This window comes from Myotis daubentonii, chromosome 3, assembly GCF_963259705.1.
Source record: "Myotis daubentonii chromosome 3, mMyoDau2.1, whole genome shotgun sequence".
NCBI lineage: Eukaryota > Metazoa > Chordata > Mammalia > Chiroptera > Vespertilionidae > Myotis > Myotis daubentonii.
In genome coordinates this window covers 67,083,257-67,099,565 of record NC_081842.1, presented here as the reverse complement: position 1 = coordinate 67,099,565, position 16,309 = coordinate 67,083,257, and the positions used below count along the sequence as shown (strand labels likewise).

At 43.4% G+C, this 16,309-nt stretch overlaps 1 protein-coding gene across 2 annotated transcripts in view; it reads right to left on the bottom strand.

Annotated features, from left to right (window-relative positions):
* USF3 (upstream transcription factor family member 3) overlaps positions 1-16,309 on the bottom strand; it is a 58,239-nt gene that overhangs the window by 13,693 nt on the left and 28,237 nt on the right. For both annotated transcript variants that reach the window (XM_059687818.1, XM_059687819.1), the window contains 3 exons: positions 14,094-14,122; positions 11,067-11,149; positions 1,703-1,799 (listed from right to left, as the gene is read on the bottom strand). In XM_059687818.1, the coding sequence (XP_059543801.1) occupies positions 1,703-1,799; positions 11,067-11,149; positions 14,094-14,122 (209 nt within the window). The remainder of the gene's footprint in view (positions 1-1,702; positions 1,800-11,066; positions 11,150-14,093; positions 14,123-16,309) is intronic.

The following is a 16,309-nucleotide window of genomic DNA, read 5'->3' as shown; positions in this document are numbered from 1 at the left end:
CCTTGAAAGTCCTAGCAAAGGTCAGGGCTGTGCACCACCCAGTTAATCTAGGAGCCACTCAGTTAATTTAGGTAATAATAGTTGAAGCATCCCTACCTTAGTTCACTTAATTCCTTAGATACTTTTATAGATCCTTGTTGATTATTGTTAATCAGATACTCCCGGAAATCTATTGATGAGCTAATCAGATACTTTGTCTATTCCTGGAAATTGTCTGCTGATCTGTGTGTCATTGAAACCTCCTTACCCTAAGGGCTACTCCAGATCAATAAAAGATTGGAGCGGCCTGAGCACAGAGGAAGTCCTTCGGGACTTGTCCGCCTGGTCCCCCAATATTGCAAAATTATCTCGTGTCTTTTCCTCTCATTTGTTGTGCGGCTCCTCTTTCAGATACCGAACCCTACTCCACACAGAACGTGGAGGGAGTCTTACTCGACACGACCCCTGGCCTGGCTGTTCAGCTTTTCCCGGGCCTCATGCAACGTGTATTTTTTCAATAGTTTCCCTTTTTCCTAAGGTAACTTGACTGCTTCAGCCTCTGGGCTGTGAAATAAAAGAAGCTCTCACTAGAAAAGTCTACAAATCATTTTATAGGGTGCCTCAAAACGGGTACCAAACATATATTATGTATCTAACTACCTGACAGCATCATAACCAGGGCCTGGGCCATAAAGACAACTGAGCTAGTTGAGGGGATAAGTTGTTATCTAATTGAAATTCTGAAGCTAACCTTCAAGTATGGTCTTCAATATCCTTCCCGCTTCTTACAAACAGCCCAGCATTGCCCCACAAATTCTGCCTTGTTTCTCTCCTTTAAATGTGATCTTCTGAGGTGTCACAGGAAATTGTCTCTCTCCTCTTGTCAGTGGCCTACCACTCTGAGCTTTATACTTGCCTGTGATATTCTTCTTTTCAGCTGTTACAAGGAAACCCATTCTCCAGTTCAAGTGGAAAAAGAGGTTCATTTGATAACACAGAAAGACTCACCTCTATCTAAAGATCAAATATTATTTTTTAAATGTATTTTTATTGATTTCAGAGAGGAAGGGAAAGGGGGGGAGAGATAGAAACATCAATGATGAAAGAGAATCATTGATTGGCTGCCTCCTGCATGCTCCCCACTAGGGATCAAGCCTGCAACCCAGGCATGTGCCCTTGACTGGAATCGAACCCAGGACCCTTCAGTCCCCAGGCCAACACTCTATCCACTGAGCCAAACCGGCCAGAGCAAGATCAAATATTACTAAATGATCAGGCAGTCTGATGTGCACATTACATGTAATATAAACAATCATGAACTGAGGGTTTGGCCTTTTGAGCAAATTCACAGTTAAGTCTTGGCACAGGCATATCTTTATCTTGTTTTTAAGTTACACTAAGCAGGATCCCTCTATATCCTTTTATAAGCTCCTCCTAGTTGGATGATTAAACTAGAATAAAGGAGATCTAGCATTACTTATATCATAAGTTAAGCAAACATGAAAAGTACAGACAAGTCCAAAAACAAAGTTATGTATGCCTGCAAGATTTAGAATTGCTCATTAAGATGAATTTATCTGCAACACTATTCTCCCAGATCCACTGAATGCATGGTCTTAATAATGTTTGTTGTCAAAAAGCCTTCTGTATCCTAATATAATTTGCACTGTGATGCAAAGGTCTAAACACTGGGGGGGAAAAAACAAAAAGAAAAAATATTTACCTTGTTCATTATTTCCTCCATTAAGCAGGAATTCATCATTTTGCCTTTTCAATTCTGTTATATATTTAAAGGCTTGGTCCAGGATCATATTCTTGCTCTGCCAAAGAAAATTAACCATTTAAAAGGTCTTCACTTTTAGACCTTGCCAAAGAAACTTAAAGTGTTGGTTTTATCATATATTAGAGGCCCAGGGTATGGATTCATACACTGGTGGGGTCCCTCGGCCTGGCCTGTGGGGATTGGGCCGAAACCAGCTCTCCGACATCCCCCGAGGGGTCCCAGATTGCAAGAGGGCACAGGCCAGGCCAAAGGACCCCACCAGTGCACAACTGGAGCCGGGGAGGGACCACGGGAGGGCTCCAGGGCATGTCCGGCCTGTCTCGCCCAGTCCCGACTGGCCAGACCCCAGCAGCAAGCTAACCTACCAGTTGGAGCGTCTTCCCCCTGGTGGTCAGTGTGCATCATAGCAACTGGTCGAACGAACAGTCAGACACTTAGCATATTAGGCTGTTATTACATAGGATATGTGATATGTATCTTGAAAAATGTTTTAAATTCACCAATATTCAAAAGCGTCTACTATTTATCTTTCATTTAATAAGTATTTACTGAGCATCAACTATGTGTCAGGCTCTGTACTAGGCACTAGGGATATTATAAACAAAACAGAAAAAGTTGCTGAATTTGAGGAATTTTATACATATATATGAATAAAATGCTGTGGGGGAAAAAATAGAGCAGAGTAAGAAGCGGCCAGAGAGATGGCAGAGGTTACTCTGTGTATGGACTGAATGTTTGTGTCCCCCCACAATTCATGTTGAAACTCTAATCCCTGCTGTGATGGTATCTGGTGATTGGGCCTTTGGTAGATAATTAGGTCATGAGGGTAGACCCTTCATATGAGATGCCCTTAGAAGAAAACATGAGGAAGGTAAGTGCTCTCTCTGTGTCATGTGAGGACGAAGTGAGGAAGAAAGCCCACACCAAGAACTGAATTGGCTAGTACCTTGGTCTTGGACTTCCCATCCTCTAGAACTGTGAGAAATAAATTCTGGTTGTTTAAGCCACCCAGTCTATGATAATTGTCTTATAGCAGCCCCAAATGACTAAGACACTCTGTTATAATCTATTTTGTATAGAGAGGCTGAGGAAGGCCTCTCTGTAAGGTAATTTTCTTTTTTTTTAAATCCACACCCAAGGATATTTTTCCATTAATTTTTAGACAGAGTGGAAGGGAGGGGGAGAGATAGAGAGAAAAACATCAATGTGAGAGAGACATTGATTGGTTGCCTCCCACATTCTCCACGACCTGGGTCACGGATCAAGCCTGACACAGAGGCACGTGCCCTTGACCAGAATAGAACCCAGAACCCTTCAGTACTCAGGTTGACACTCTTATCCACTGAGCCAAATCGTCTAGGGCTGTAAGGCAATATTTAAGTACAAACATGAAGGAGGTACAAAAAGTATATGCCTTATAGGTATCAGGAGGAAGAGGGTTCAGGTAGCAGGATCAGTAAGAGCAAAGGCTCTCGGGCAGAGCTGTGCTTGGCGTGTTGGAGGAACAGTAAGGAGATGAGCCAATTAAAGTACATAGGAGAAGAGTAGTAAAAGAAGAGGCCAATGAGAGCCTTAAAGACCATTTAAAGACTTTAAATTAATTTAATGTTATTCTTTACTCTGTCAGCCAAAACTACAATGTTACTTGACTGAGTTTTGGTGTCATGCTCCCAGTATATTCCATTCCTAAGCTTTTTGAAAAGATTGTATTTTATGTCAAAGTGCTGCTTTATTCTTAATTAATAGTTTTAAAAAGTGAAAACACAATATGTGCATATAGCAAAAAAATTTAAACAATCTGAAGGGATATATAATGAAAGCTAATATTTCTTTTGGCTTTAACCTTCCAGACCCTTTTCCAGAGGCCACCACTATAAAGTGACTTGTGTACCCTTCCAAAATGTTCTATGCCCGGGTGTGTGTGTGTATGTGTGTGTGTGTGTGTGTGTGTGTGTGTGTGTGTTTAACACTAGAAAGACTGAAACTTAGTATATACCTATATTGCCCAAAAGCAGTCAAAATGACTGCATTGTGAAAGAATAATATCGGAGCACTCTTCACTTATGTTCCTTAGCTTTTCCAATAACTCACTTCTATTCGACATTTCTTTCATGAATTTAGGGCGCAAAAGAAATAAAATAAACAACTTATTAGAACAAGTATCACTGCATAAAGATTCAAATAACAAGTACTAGTTTAGCTTATTGAGCAACTGCAACTTATCAAGTATCGACAATTTATCATGTACTTGTATGTTATCATGTGACGGTAATCGAAAAAAAATGAAAACTGTTATTTCAATACAGAGCCGAACTGGTCATATAAGAAATTTACTCAATTCAATAATAAGAGTCATTTGATTATTTAAAATTTCCCCAAGCAGTCAAAATGACTGCTTTTGGGCAATATAGGTATAACACATATATATATACCGGAAATGAAGGAGGGGGGAGGTAACTACAATTATTAATAAACGCATTTATATGTTGTACAAAAAGTCACAAAATTCTAAGACATTGTGTCCTTATATACATAACTGTTTTTCTAATTGAAATTAAAAAGCAGTCAAAATGACTTCCTTGGGCAATCTAGTGTTAAATCCAGATAGAAGGATACTATAAAGAGTAAATTACTTTATTTTTAAATTTAAAAATATACCTTGGAGATACTTTTATATAGCATTTAGGTTTCTGTATCTATGTTACACCTTCTGAATGCTGTATTTATTTTATTTACCAGTCTATTACTAATAAATATTTAAGCTGTATAAGAAGCATTTCAGTTTTTTATTCTTCAGCTATTAAAAATGTTGCAGTGCCAACTGCAATTGGAAAATAATTTTTTAAATGTTTCAGTGCATGTTTAACTCCTACTCCCATGTGCACATTATTAAATATCTCCAGTACTTTATCAGACAACTCTTTTCATGCAGGAATCGGTGATTTAGTGCTTTGATTCAGCAAGTTACAATTCTGGGTTCCTTAGACTGAGTCCTCCAAAAAACCAAAGTAACCCAGGAAACACTTTTGAGAGAGAAAACTGATATTGTCCTTTCTTAACTCAAAAGTCGAGACAGCCCTAGCCAGTTTTTCTCAGTGGTTACAGCATTGGCCCTCAGACTAAAGGGTCACAGGTTCGATTCCAGTTAAGGGCACATATCTCAGTTGCAGGCTCATCCCCAGCCCCCGTCGGGGTGTATGTGGGAGGCAACCAATTGATGGGTCTCTCTTATATAGATACTAGGGGCCCGGTGCACGAAATTCGTGCACTGGGTGTGTGTGGGGAGGGGAGTGTCCCTCAGCCCAGCCTGCCCCCTCTCACATACTGGGAGCCCTCAGGCGTTGACCCCCATCACTCTCCAATCGCAGGATCGGCCCCTTGCCCAGGCCTGACGCCTCCACCAGAGGCATAGACCCCCATCACCCTCCGATCGCCTGATCGGCCTCTTGCCCAGGCCTGACGCCTCCGCCAGAGGTGTCAGGCTTGGACAGGGGACCCCCATCTTCCCCTGATCACTGGCTCTGGCCCCCACCCAGGCCTGAGGCCTCTGGCCCAGGAATCATGCCTGGGCAGGGGACCCCCATCTCCCTCTGATCTCTTGCTCCACCCCCCGCCCAAGCCTGACGCCTCTGACCCAGGCTTCAGGCCTGGGCAAGGGGACCATCATATCCCCCCAATCCCCTGCTCCGCCCCCCACCCAGGCCTGATGCCTCGGCCAGAGGAGTTGACCCTCATCACCCTCCGATCACCAATCACCGGATCGGCCCCTTGACCAGGCCTGAGGCCTCCGGCAGAGGTGTCAGGCCTGGGCAGGGGACCCCCAGCTCCCCGCGGTTGCAGGCTCCACCCCTGCCCAGGCCTAACGCCTCTGGCCTAGGTGTCCAGCCCGGGCAGTGGGGACCCGCAGTGGCAGCGGCCCCGCGATCGTGGGCTCCGCTTTAGGCCCAGGCAAGGAACCCCTAGCTCCTGGGACTGCCAGCTTCGACCGTGCCCAGCTCCCATCGCTGGCTCCACCCCTACTTCCTGCTATCACTGGCCAGGGCGGCAAAGGCGCCTGATTCTCCGATCATGGCTGGGGGGCAGGGCAAAGGCGGCCCCAGGGCCGCCTTTGCCCTGCCCCCCAGCTCTTAGCTCCCCCCTGGGTTTCTGATCACTGTCAGTGGCAGGGGGCTTCTTCCTGCTTTCCCTTTCGCCTCCCTGCATTGTGCCTACGTATGCAAATTAACCGCCATCTTGTTGGCAGTTAACTGCCAATCATAGTTGGAAGTTACCTGCCAATCATAGTTGGCAGTTAATTTGCATATAGCCCTGATTAGCCAATGAAAAGGGTATCGTCATACGCCAATTACCATTTTTCTCTTTTATTAGATAGGATTACTCTCTCTCTGTTTCTACCCCTCCCTTCCTCTCTCTCTAGAAATCAATGGAAAAAATATCCTCAGGTGAGGATTAACAACAACAACAACAAAAAAGAGCTGAGACAAAGGCAAAGCCTTACAGTGCCCATTTTCTGCCTCTCTACTTCAGATGGGGGTGGAGACATGCAGCAATAGTGCAGGAAATCTTAATCTATTCAGCTTCTGGGAGCCAAAGATTGATTTCCATTGCACAGTCTAAGACACCGAGGAAATCAAAATGATTATGGTTTCCTTTCAGAGACACTCATAGGAATGAAAGCCAAGAGCAGGAAAATAAGATTTTACTAGGCAAACACAAATATTTACTGAGCAGCTACTATATACATTGAGATGTGGAGGAAGAAAAACAGTCAGAGGACATAGTGTCTGCCCTTAAGTTTGCTATTTGTTAAAGAAACTGAAAGTGTGTTTTTAAGAAGACTAAAAAACATTTATGCAAGACTAAGTACCACCCTGGAAGGGAGAATGAAAAGAAAGTGGAGTGAAAGACCTTCCTAAGGGGACAGTGTGGAGAAGAAGCAAACCGATCTGGGCCTCCCTGCCACAGCCCGGGAGGTTCAGGACTGGGAGCTCCGTGACCACGAAGGTGGGATGAAAGGGATGGGGATAAAACTGGGAGGCTGGTGGAAGGACTCTTCTTATCCAGTAATAAGAACCAATCCCCACGCAGCTGGATGACTTCCCCTTTCTGCCCCAACCACCGGAGACAAGTTTGTTTTCTGTGAAGTGTAACCAGAGAATTTCAGCCTCAGGGATACTTGGCACAGAAGTGAACACACGATGAGGCTCCTGAGTGAAAACCGGAGTGAAGTCAAACCGCCTCCTAAAGCACTCACTTCCCTGACTCAGCTTCCAGAATAATGGCAACTAGCCTCACGCTCTTCCAACCGTTCCCACGCCTAGGTACAGGGCTCAAGAATTCTGCTCTGGAAAAAAAAATTAATAGCTACCCCCAAAACAAACAAAAAAAGCAACAAATACTGATATTTTTGAGTTTCACAACAACAACACTCATTCACCAATTAATCACTCAACACTCAGAGCTACCAACAGACAAGCTTAGCCAATCAGCTTTTTAATATCTCATTCTCAAATATGAAAAAACAACTAAGTATCACTAAACATTTCAGGAAAGTCTCCAAACAGAAAGACAAACATTCGTAGAGGTTCCTAATCTATCATAGGTACTGAAAGTTTATAAAAATGATACTTGATACTGGAAAATATGTAAGCATCTTTTTTCTCCATAATACTAGCCAAGTAAAAGGTTAAGGAGGTGGTGGTAAAAATGGGAAATCGGGCCCTCGCGGGTTTGGCTCAGTTGATAGAGCATTGGCCCAAGGACTGAAGGGTCCGGGTTTGATTCCGGTCAAAGGCAAGTTCAATCCCTGGCCCTGGTCGGGGCATGTGCAGGAGGGGGCAACCAATCCATGTCTCTCTCACATCGATGTTTCTCTCTATATCTCCCTCGCCCTTCCATTCTCTCTAAAAATTAATGGAAAAATATCCTCAGGTGAGTATTAACTAAAAAAAAATATCAGAAGATACAAAGTTAACACAGAAAGTATTTTTTAAAAACCCTGTAACATTCTCATAGATGAGATATTATCTCCATGAAATAAACATGTGGCATGAAAAGAAACAAAAAGAATAAGAAAAACGGCTCTTGGAAATTAAAAATATCGAGCAGTAATTATGAGAACAGTCAATTTACATGTTTCTCTTCTATTATATAGGATTTGCTTGGAATATTACACTCAGTTCTTTATATAAATGTATGTTTTCCTTATCCACCTGTTTCAGTAGAGGTGAGTGTTTTGCTGCTGAAATTAAAACAGAAGAGTTAAAGGAGACCAACCAATTGAGATAGAAAAGAAAGGGTAGAGGGCTCCAGAAGTATAGTCTCAAAGGAAAAAAAGGGTAAAAAGAAATGTGGTACATTTGACCAGGTAGAAACTGTACTAAGAGACTGTTGGAAGTGTGGAAAAATTAAAGAGAGGTATATAGAAAATTAAGCAAATGTGAAATAATGAGGCAATTATTAACTCAAAAAAAGTTGCAAACGAAATGAAACATAATATAGTATACTCCTTGACTCAACCATACACAATATTTAGACCGTCTTCATAACATAAAAACTGAATGCCAATTTAATCAAAAGTTATGGTAGAATTACATTGGATTACTCAAGGGAAAAGCATAAGAGGAAGTTAATGGACAATATACAAAATGCAAATTAAGATATAATAATATAAGCATGTTATTTTGAAATAGAAAGGTAAATACCAGAAGAAACAGTTGAGAATGATTGCCTAAGGAGCTACATTAGAATTGGGAAGTAGTAGGCAGGAGACCAATATCTGTTGTTGATTTAAGCTTTTTGGTGCTATTTGCTGTGTATATATTAACTGTTGCATTTATTAATTTAATTAAATATATAACTGTATTAACCAATGGTCACCCCAATAAATTTAATACAATTTTTTAAAAAAAGAAAACCCACTAGAAAAATGGGTCAAAAACTAGAATAGGCACTACATAAAAAAAGAGTATACACAAATACTCATTTAAAATGTAAAAAAGAAAAATAGTTTTTCAAACTAGCTTAAAACCTCTTTCGATTCAGGCAAATGCTAATAAAAACCATGAAATACTATAAAACAAAAGAAATTAAATTTAAAAAGGCTAAGTCAAATGATGATATCCCATTACAATGGAATCCTATCTAATAAAAGAGAAACATGGTAATTGGCGTACGACCACTACCCTTCCCATTGGCTAATCAGGGCGATATGCAAATTAACTGCCAGCCAAAATGGCAGCCGGCAGCCAGGCAGCTTGAAACTAACATGAGGCTTGCTTGCTTCAGTGATGGAGGACTCCAACGTTCCCTGCCTGCCACTGCAGGCCTCTGAGCTGCAACTCTAAGCAACTATGTAACAAATATAGAAGCTAAACAAAACCCCAGAAACCGGCTTTAGTCTGCCGGGCTTCAGCCAGCAGGATCGCAACATTGTAAGCAAAGGCCAGAAACCTACTTTCAGCAGCAGAGGCCTAAGAGCTGGAGCCAAGCCTCAAAGCTAAAACTGCCCCAGAATAAAAAGAAAAAAGGAGCGGTTGGGAGCTTCAGTCACCCCCAGCCTGAAAACAGCCTTCAGGCCCTCACCCAGACTGGCCAGGCACCCCAGTGGGGACCCCCACCCTGAAGGATGTGTGACCAGCTGCAAACAGCCATCATCCCCTCATCCAGGCTGGCCAGGCAGCCCAGTGGGGACCCCCACCCTGATCCAGGACACCCTTCAGGGCAACCAGCCGGCCCCCACCTGTGCACCAGGCCTCTACCCTATATAGTAAAAGGGTAATATGCCTCCCAGCACCGGGATCAGCGGAGCTGCGAGGCCTCCCGGCACCAGGATCAGCGTGACAGGGGGCAGCGCCCAAACCCCCTGATCGCCCTGTGGCTGTGTGTGTGACAGGGTGCAGCGCCCCAACGCCCCCCCCCCCCCCACGGGCCCTGCTCTGTGTGTGACGGGGTAGAGCCATAACCTCCCCATCGTCCCTGCCCTTAGTGTGAGAATGGCGGCGCCCCAACCCCCTGATGGGCCCTGCTCTGTGCGTGACAGGGGGCAGCGCCCCAACCCCCTGATCCGCCCTGCTTTGTGCATGACAGGGTACAGAGCCCCAACCCCCCTGATGGGCCCTGCTCTGTGAGTGACAGGGGGCAGTGCCCCAACCCCCTGATTGGCCCTGCTCTGTGCGTGACAGGGGGTGGCGCCGCAACCTCCCCATCGACCCTGCCTTGAGTGTGACAGGGGACAGTGCCCCAACCCCCAAATCGGCCCTACCCTGAGCGTGACTGAGGGTGGCATCACAACCTCCCAATCGCCCTGCTCTGTGCATGACAGGGGGCGGCGCCCCAACTCCCCAATCGGCCCTGCTCTGAGCCTGACCAGGGGCTGCACCTAGGGATTGGGCCTGCCCTCTGCCACCCGGGAACAGGCCTAAGCCAGCAGGTTACTGTCTCCCGAGGGGTCCCAGACTGTGAGAGGGCACAGGCCGGGCTGAGGGACCCCCCTCCCTCCCGAGTGCACAAATTTTTGTGCACCAGGCCTCTAGTACTATATAACCAGTAAAATGTTACAACACATGAGGAAAGGTATCTACAGCTAAGTCTACTATGTACCACTGAGTGAAAATACAAAGCAGGTTGTGAAACTACACAGACATATTCACAAAGCAATGTATAAAGAGATGTGTAACAAGTTTTAGCAGTGATTATAACTTGAGTGTAGGATGTCAATTTATTTATTTAACTTATTTTTTAAGATTTTTTTAATTGTTGGCAGTATTCAATTTATTTTTTAAACTTTTTATGCCTTCCCTATTGTTTCCATTTTTATTGTTTTGATTTCAGTGAGCAGGCTTTATCCTCATTATCAGAAGAAACAAAAAACTTAGAGAAAAACTGTCAGCTTAAATAAGCTGAGATTTTAGTAGAGGTTGATAAGGTGTGGAGAACAAAATAAAGAAGAGATCCTTAGAAGATTCTAAGTGAGAATTTAAGATAGTAAAGAACATGATTGGAGAAAATTAAAAAAATGCCTAGTAAATACAGTTGCTTACATACTAGTATACATGTAATCATGGGACTGAATAACTTAAGATTTTAAAGATCTAGAAATGATATGGTCCATTTGATCATGTAGAAACCGTACTAGAAGATTGAGGGAAGAATTAAACATAGCCATACAGAAACTTAAGAAAATGAAAAATTATGAGTCAATCATTAACTCCAAAAAACTATTCATGACAGGGAAGAATAACCTTTGAAACAACAGGGGATTATCTGTACACAAGTTATGGATAAAAATAAGGGGATTTCTTACCTGCTTCAGCGCAGGGGAACATGGGATCAGCTCTCCGATTCTGTTAATCCCAGCATTGATTTTCTTCTTCCTATGCCTCTCCACTAGAAAGGGGGAAATCCATTTATCAAACCTACAGACAATTTGCTTCATTCTCCCTAGTAAAGAAATTTTAGGCAAAGAAAAACCTAAGAAAATCTTATCAAATAGTATCTACTAACTATAGTAAGATTTCTATGTGTCAGATTTTAAGTCTAGTGTTATGAAAATTGATATAGGCTATACTTTTATTAGCACTTTAAAAAATGAGATCTAAAATAAATTCAAATTATAAACAGAAATTGCTAATATTACATTACTGTTAGGCAATTATACTGTAGTTCAAGTATTATGAGAGATTTTTTTTTTGAGAGATTTTTTTAAATATATATTTTATTCATTTTTTACAGAGAGGAAGGGAGAGGGACAGAGAGTTAGAAACATCGATGAGAGAGAAACATCGATCAGCTGCCTCCTGCACACTTCCTACTGGGGACGTGCCCGCAACCAAGGCACATGCCCTTGACCGCAGGTCGACACTCTATCCACTGAGCAAACTGGTTAGGGCATGTATGAGAGATTTTAACAACCAAATTTCAAGAACCCACTAATAAGATAAGTTACTAGAAAATTGCCTCTTTATAGCAGACAGGCAAATGAGACCTTTCTAAACAGATTAGGATGACTAGAGAACATTTGTGGAATAAAAACAGCTAGCAGTTATAACTTAAAATAGACAAGAAAAGGCAGTGGTTTGGCCTTTTCTATGAGGTCTGGGTTGTTCACTTTGGCCACATAGAAATTTTCCCATCCAAGAAATTGGCTATCTGACAACTTCTCAATGAACTGGGAAATGTTCCAGTTTATGTGCTACAACTTTAAAAGTTGTATAGAAGGATCAAGAGGATACAAGAGCCCTAGCTGGTTTGGCTTAGTGGATAGAGCATTGGCCTGCAGACTGAAGGGTCCCAGGTTCGATTCCGGTCAAGGGCACATGCCTGGGTTGTGGGCTCATTCCCCAGTAGGGGACTTGCAGGAGGCAGCTGATCAATGATTCTCATCATTAGTGTTTCTCTCTCTCTCTCCCTCTCCCTTCCTCTCTGAAATCAATAAAAATATATTTAAAAAAATAAAAGAGGATACAAGACATTATCTAAATAATTTCTATAAGACACTGTTAGTAGAAACATTGGTCTTGGCTATTCTCGGTGAGAAAGTTTTCTAAAATCTTCCTGTCTAATAAGATTCCAGTGCTTCTAAAAGGATGATCTTTCAAATTGTAGCATAGGTAGGTCTTGCTTTGCAAAAGATATTCTTTTTGCTTCAGAATCTAGCAGTAAGGACATCCTTTTCAATGATATCTAATCATTCTGAATAAATTACTATCAGAACATATTTATGGCACCATGTGACAGTTGACACCATTAAAACATTTTGGTCAAGCATGTCAAACTTGCGGCCCATGGGCCACATGCGGCCCACAATGAATATTTCTGCGGCCCGGCCAATATAATGGTGTATAAGAAACGTTTTAATAAAAATTTTGTAACTTAATTTTTACAATATCCTGTTATACATAATTATTAATAATAAATTACAACATTCACTAATGACTGATTACTATAATGGTGTTGCATTCATTTCCCTTACGTGCCTTACACGCAGGCACACCATTTCTCTCCACTAATACTAGCAGCGAGTATTTTAGCAGCCCATTGCCACGTCATTAGTCTTGGACTGACTTGTTTGGTGTGGGCAACAGGAAATACCTCGCTTTTGGAGAACAAGAAAAATAGGTTTATTTGCATTATGCTTACTAATTTTGCAGATATTCAGTGTCTGGTAAGTTAATGTTCACAAAAAAATATTAATTTTTATTAAAATGTTCTATTATTTTATGTTAATTACTCACTGATTTCAGCCTTTTGTATTTAGCATGTCTCTATCGAAAATAAACCTATGTTTCTATGAAAATTGAAGCTTTTGTTTTTTTGCAGCCTAGATAAACTTAAACCTTTTTTATTTGGCCCGTGTTAGCCTTTGAGTTTGACATGCTTGATTTAGGTCATATATCTGAAAGAGATTAAACTCATATGGCCAAAAAAAAAAAAGAAAAGCAATACATATAGTTCACCTTTCTTCTGAATTCTCTAACAATAGTATCTGTTGTTATCTAGGAGCGGACTTTTTAATGTGGGGAGGTAAAAACAACCACAACATTAAGACTCTTTTACCCACGGTGATAAAGGGGAATTAAAGGCAGTCAGCTCCCTTCAGGGGAACAGCAATATCCCACCAGTGGTCAACACTTCTCTCCATAGATAAAACCATTTTCCCCATGGTTCTTTACTTAGCAAAAGGAAGATATCAATTATAATATAGATAACAGAAATTAACTTCTATATTTTTTTAGATTGATTTCAATGAAGTCTCTGATAGAAAATAACTGTTATAAAATGTACCAAATTGTAAATGTATGTGCAATTACTTCTATACATTTTATCTGGCTTTGGCCTATAATTTTCATGTTTGAGATAAAATTAAGTATTTATTTTCTATACTTCTTCCTATAATTTAGGACTTCACAACTCAAGACTGTTCACATTTTAAGTACCTTTAAGATCTACACCCTGCTGCTCATCTCTTTCCTATTCCTCTAGGCAGTCAGCTCCCTGTGGAATTTCTTCAAAGACACATACTCTACTTTGTATTTAGGAAAAGTACATCTGGAATCACTCAAAATACTAAAATCACTCAGTGAGTGAAATCACTTAACACACTAGCTCCAGGGGTATATTAACCCTTAAATTATCTAAACAGACAATAAATCAGAAGATGATAAGCAAGCCATCTTCATGAGTTGCAAGGTTGTTCAGTCGATTAAAAAATAAGAAAGACTTTTCTAAAATTATTCTATACATATAGCATAAAAGCTTATAATCAACTCTAGTATAATTTCATTTTGAATACAAAAATGTTAACAAATGAAATTTAAATTGCTGTTTCTACCTGCATTGTGTGTCTCCCGGTTTTTCTTTCTGAAACAAAAAGTGGAGATAAAAGGAACATGAAAATAATAGAAAACCGTTTTCACCACTTTACATTTTGAGAAACATAAAAATCAATTATATGAATTTGTATTTGTTGCATCAATAAGAAACTATCTAAAGAAAATTTGCTTAATATATATTACTAGAGGCCCGGTGCACAAAAATTTGTGCACTGGGGGGGGGGGGGGTCCCTCAGCCAGGCCTGTGCCCTCTCGCAGTCTGGGACCCCTCGGGAGATAACGACCTGCTGGCTTAGGCCTGCTCCCAGGTGGCAGAGGGCAGGCCCAATCCCTAGGTGCAGCCCCTGGTCAGGCTCAGAGCAGGGCTGATTGGGGAGTTGGGGCGCCACCCCCTGTCATGCACAGAGCAGGGCAGATTGGGAGGTTGTGATGCCACCCTCAGTCACGCTCAGGGTAGGGCCGATTTGGGGGTTGGGGCACCGCCCCCTGTCACACTCAAGGCAGGGTCGATGGGGAGGTTGCGGCACCACCCCGTCATGCACAGAGCAGGGCCAATCAGGGGGTTGGGGTGCTGCCACGTCACTCACAGAGCAGGGCCCATCAGGGGGGTTGGGGCGCCGCCACTGTCACACACAGAGCAGGGCGGATCAGGGGGTTGGGGCGCCGCACCCTGTCACACTCAGGGCAGGGCCGATGGGGAGGTTATGGCTCTACCCCGTCACACACAGAGCAGAGCCTGTGGGGGGCGGTTGGGGCGCCGCCCTCTATCACCCACAGAGCAGGGTCGATCAGGGGTTTGGGGTCCTGCCACTGTCACACTCAGGGCAGGGCCGATCAGGGGGTTGGGGCGCCTTCCCCTGTCACAAACAGTGCAGGGCGGATAGGGAGGTTGTGGCCCCGCCCCCTGTCACACACAGAGCCGCAGGGCGATCAGGGGGTTTGTGCGCTGCCCCCTGTCACGCTGCTCCAGGGGCCAGGAGGCCTCACGGCTCCGCTGATTCCGGAGCTGGGAGGCATATTACCCTTTTACTATATAGGATAGAGGCCTGTGGCACGGGTGGGGGCTGGCTGGTTTGCCCTGAAGGGTGTCCTGGATCAGGGTGGGGGTCCCGCTTGGGTGCCTGGCCAGCCTAGATGAGGTGATGATGGCTGTTTGCACCCCCTTCAGGGTGGGGGTCCCCACTGGGGTGCCTGGCCAGTCTGGGTGAGGGACTGAGGGCCGTTTTCAGGCTGGCGGGTGACTGAAGCTCCCAACCGCTCCTTTTTTCCTTTTTTTTTTTATTCTTGGATTTATGGCTGTTACTGGGGCTGAGAGCCCGCTTTAGCTTTGAGACCTCGCTGCTGAAAGCAGGTTTCTGGCTTTGTTTACTTTCTGTATTTGAAACTTCGTTGCGACTCCAGCTCTGAGATCCCGGCTGACTGAAAACAGGTTTCTGGGGTTTTGTTTAGCTTCTATATTTGTAACAATGTTTCTTAGCAGCTCAGAGCCCAGTAGCGGCAGACGGGGAACGTTGGAGTCCTCCATCACTGAAGCAAGCAAGCCTCCTGTTCGTGTCAGTAGCCTGGCTGCCGGCCGCCATCTTGGCTGGCAGTTAATTTGTTTATCGCCCTGATTAGCCAATGGGAAGGGTAGCGGACATATAGCTAATTACCATGTTTCTCTTTTATTAGATAGGATGGTATGTAAACTTAACTGCAGATATCTTACCTAATAATAGACAAACATGCAAATTGGTGTCACTCTGCTATACCCACTAGCCAATCAGAGTGACTATGCAAATTAACCCAGCAAAGATGGCGGTTAATTTGCATACGTAAGTGCCCAGTGGCCTGGGTCCTGGGAATATCATCGGCACCGAGGTCACTCTGAGGTAGGCCCCGTGTGGGCTCTGAGCAGCCTAGGAAGGGCCTGAGTCAGGGGGCTCCTGGGCAGGGCCAAGCCTGCGATCGGAGTCAAGGGGCCCCCTGCTCAAGCCTAAAGCCTTGGCCAGAGGCTTTAGGCCTGGCCAGGGGTGGAACCGGCCATCGGAGCATGTACCTAGGTTGCAGGCTCCTTCCTGGCCGGGGCCCAGGTCAGGGCTCATGCAGGAGGCAACCAATCAAAGTGTTCCTCTCACTTTGATGTTTCTCTCTCTCTTTCCCTTTCTCTTCCACATTCTCTGAAAGTCTGGAAACATATCCTCAGATGAGGATAAAAAAGAAAGAAAGAAATGTC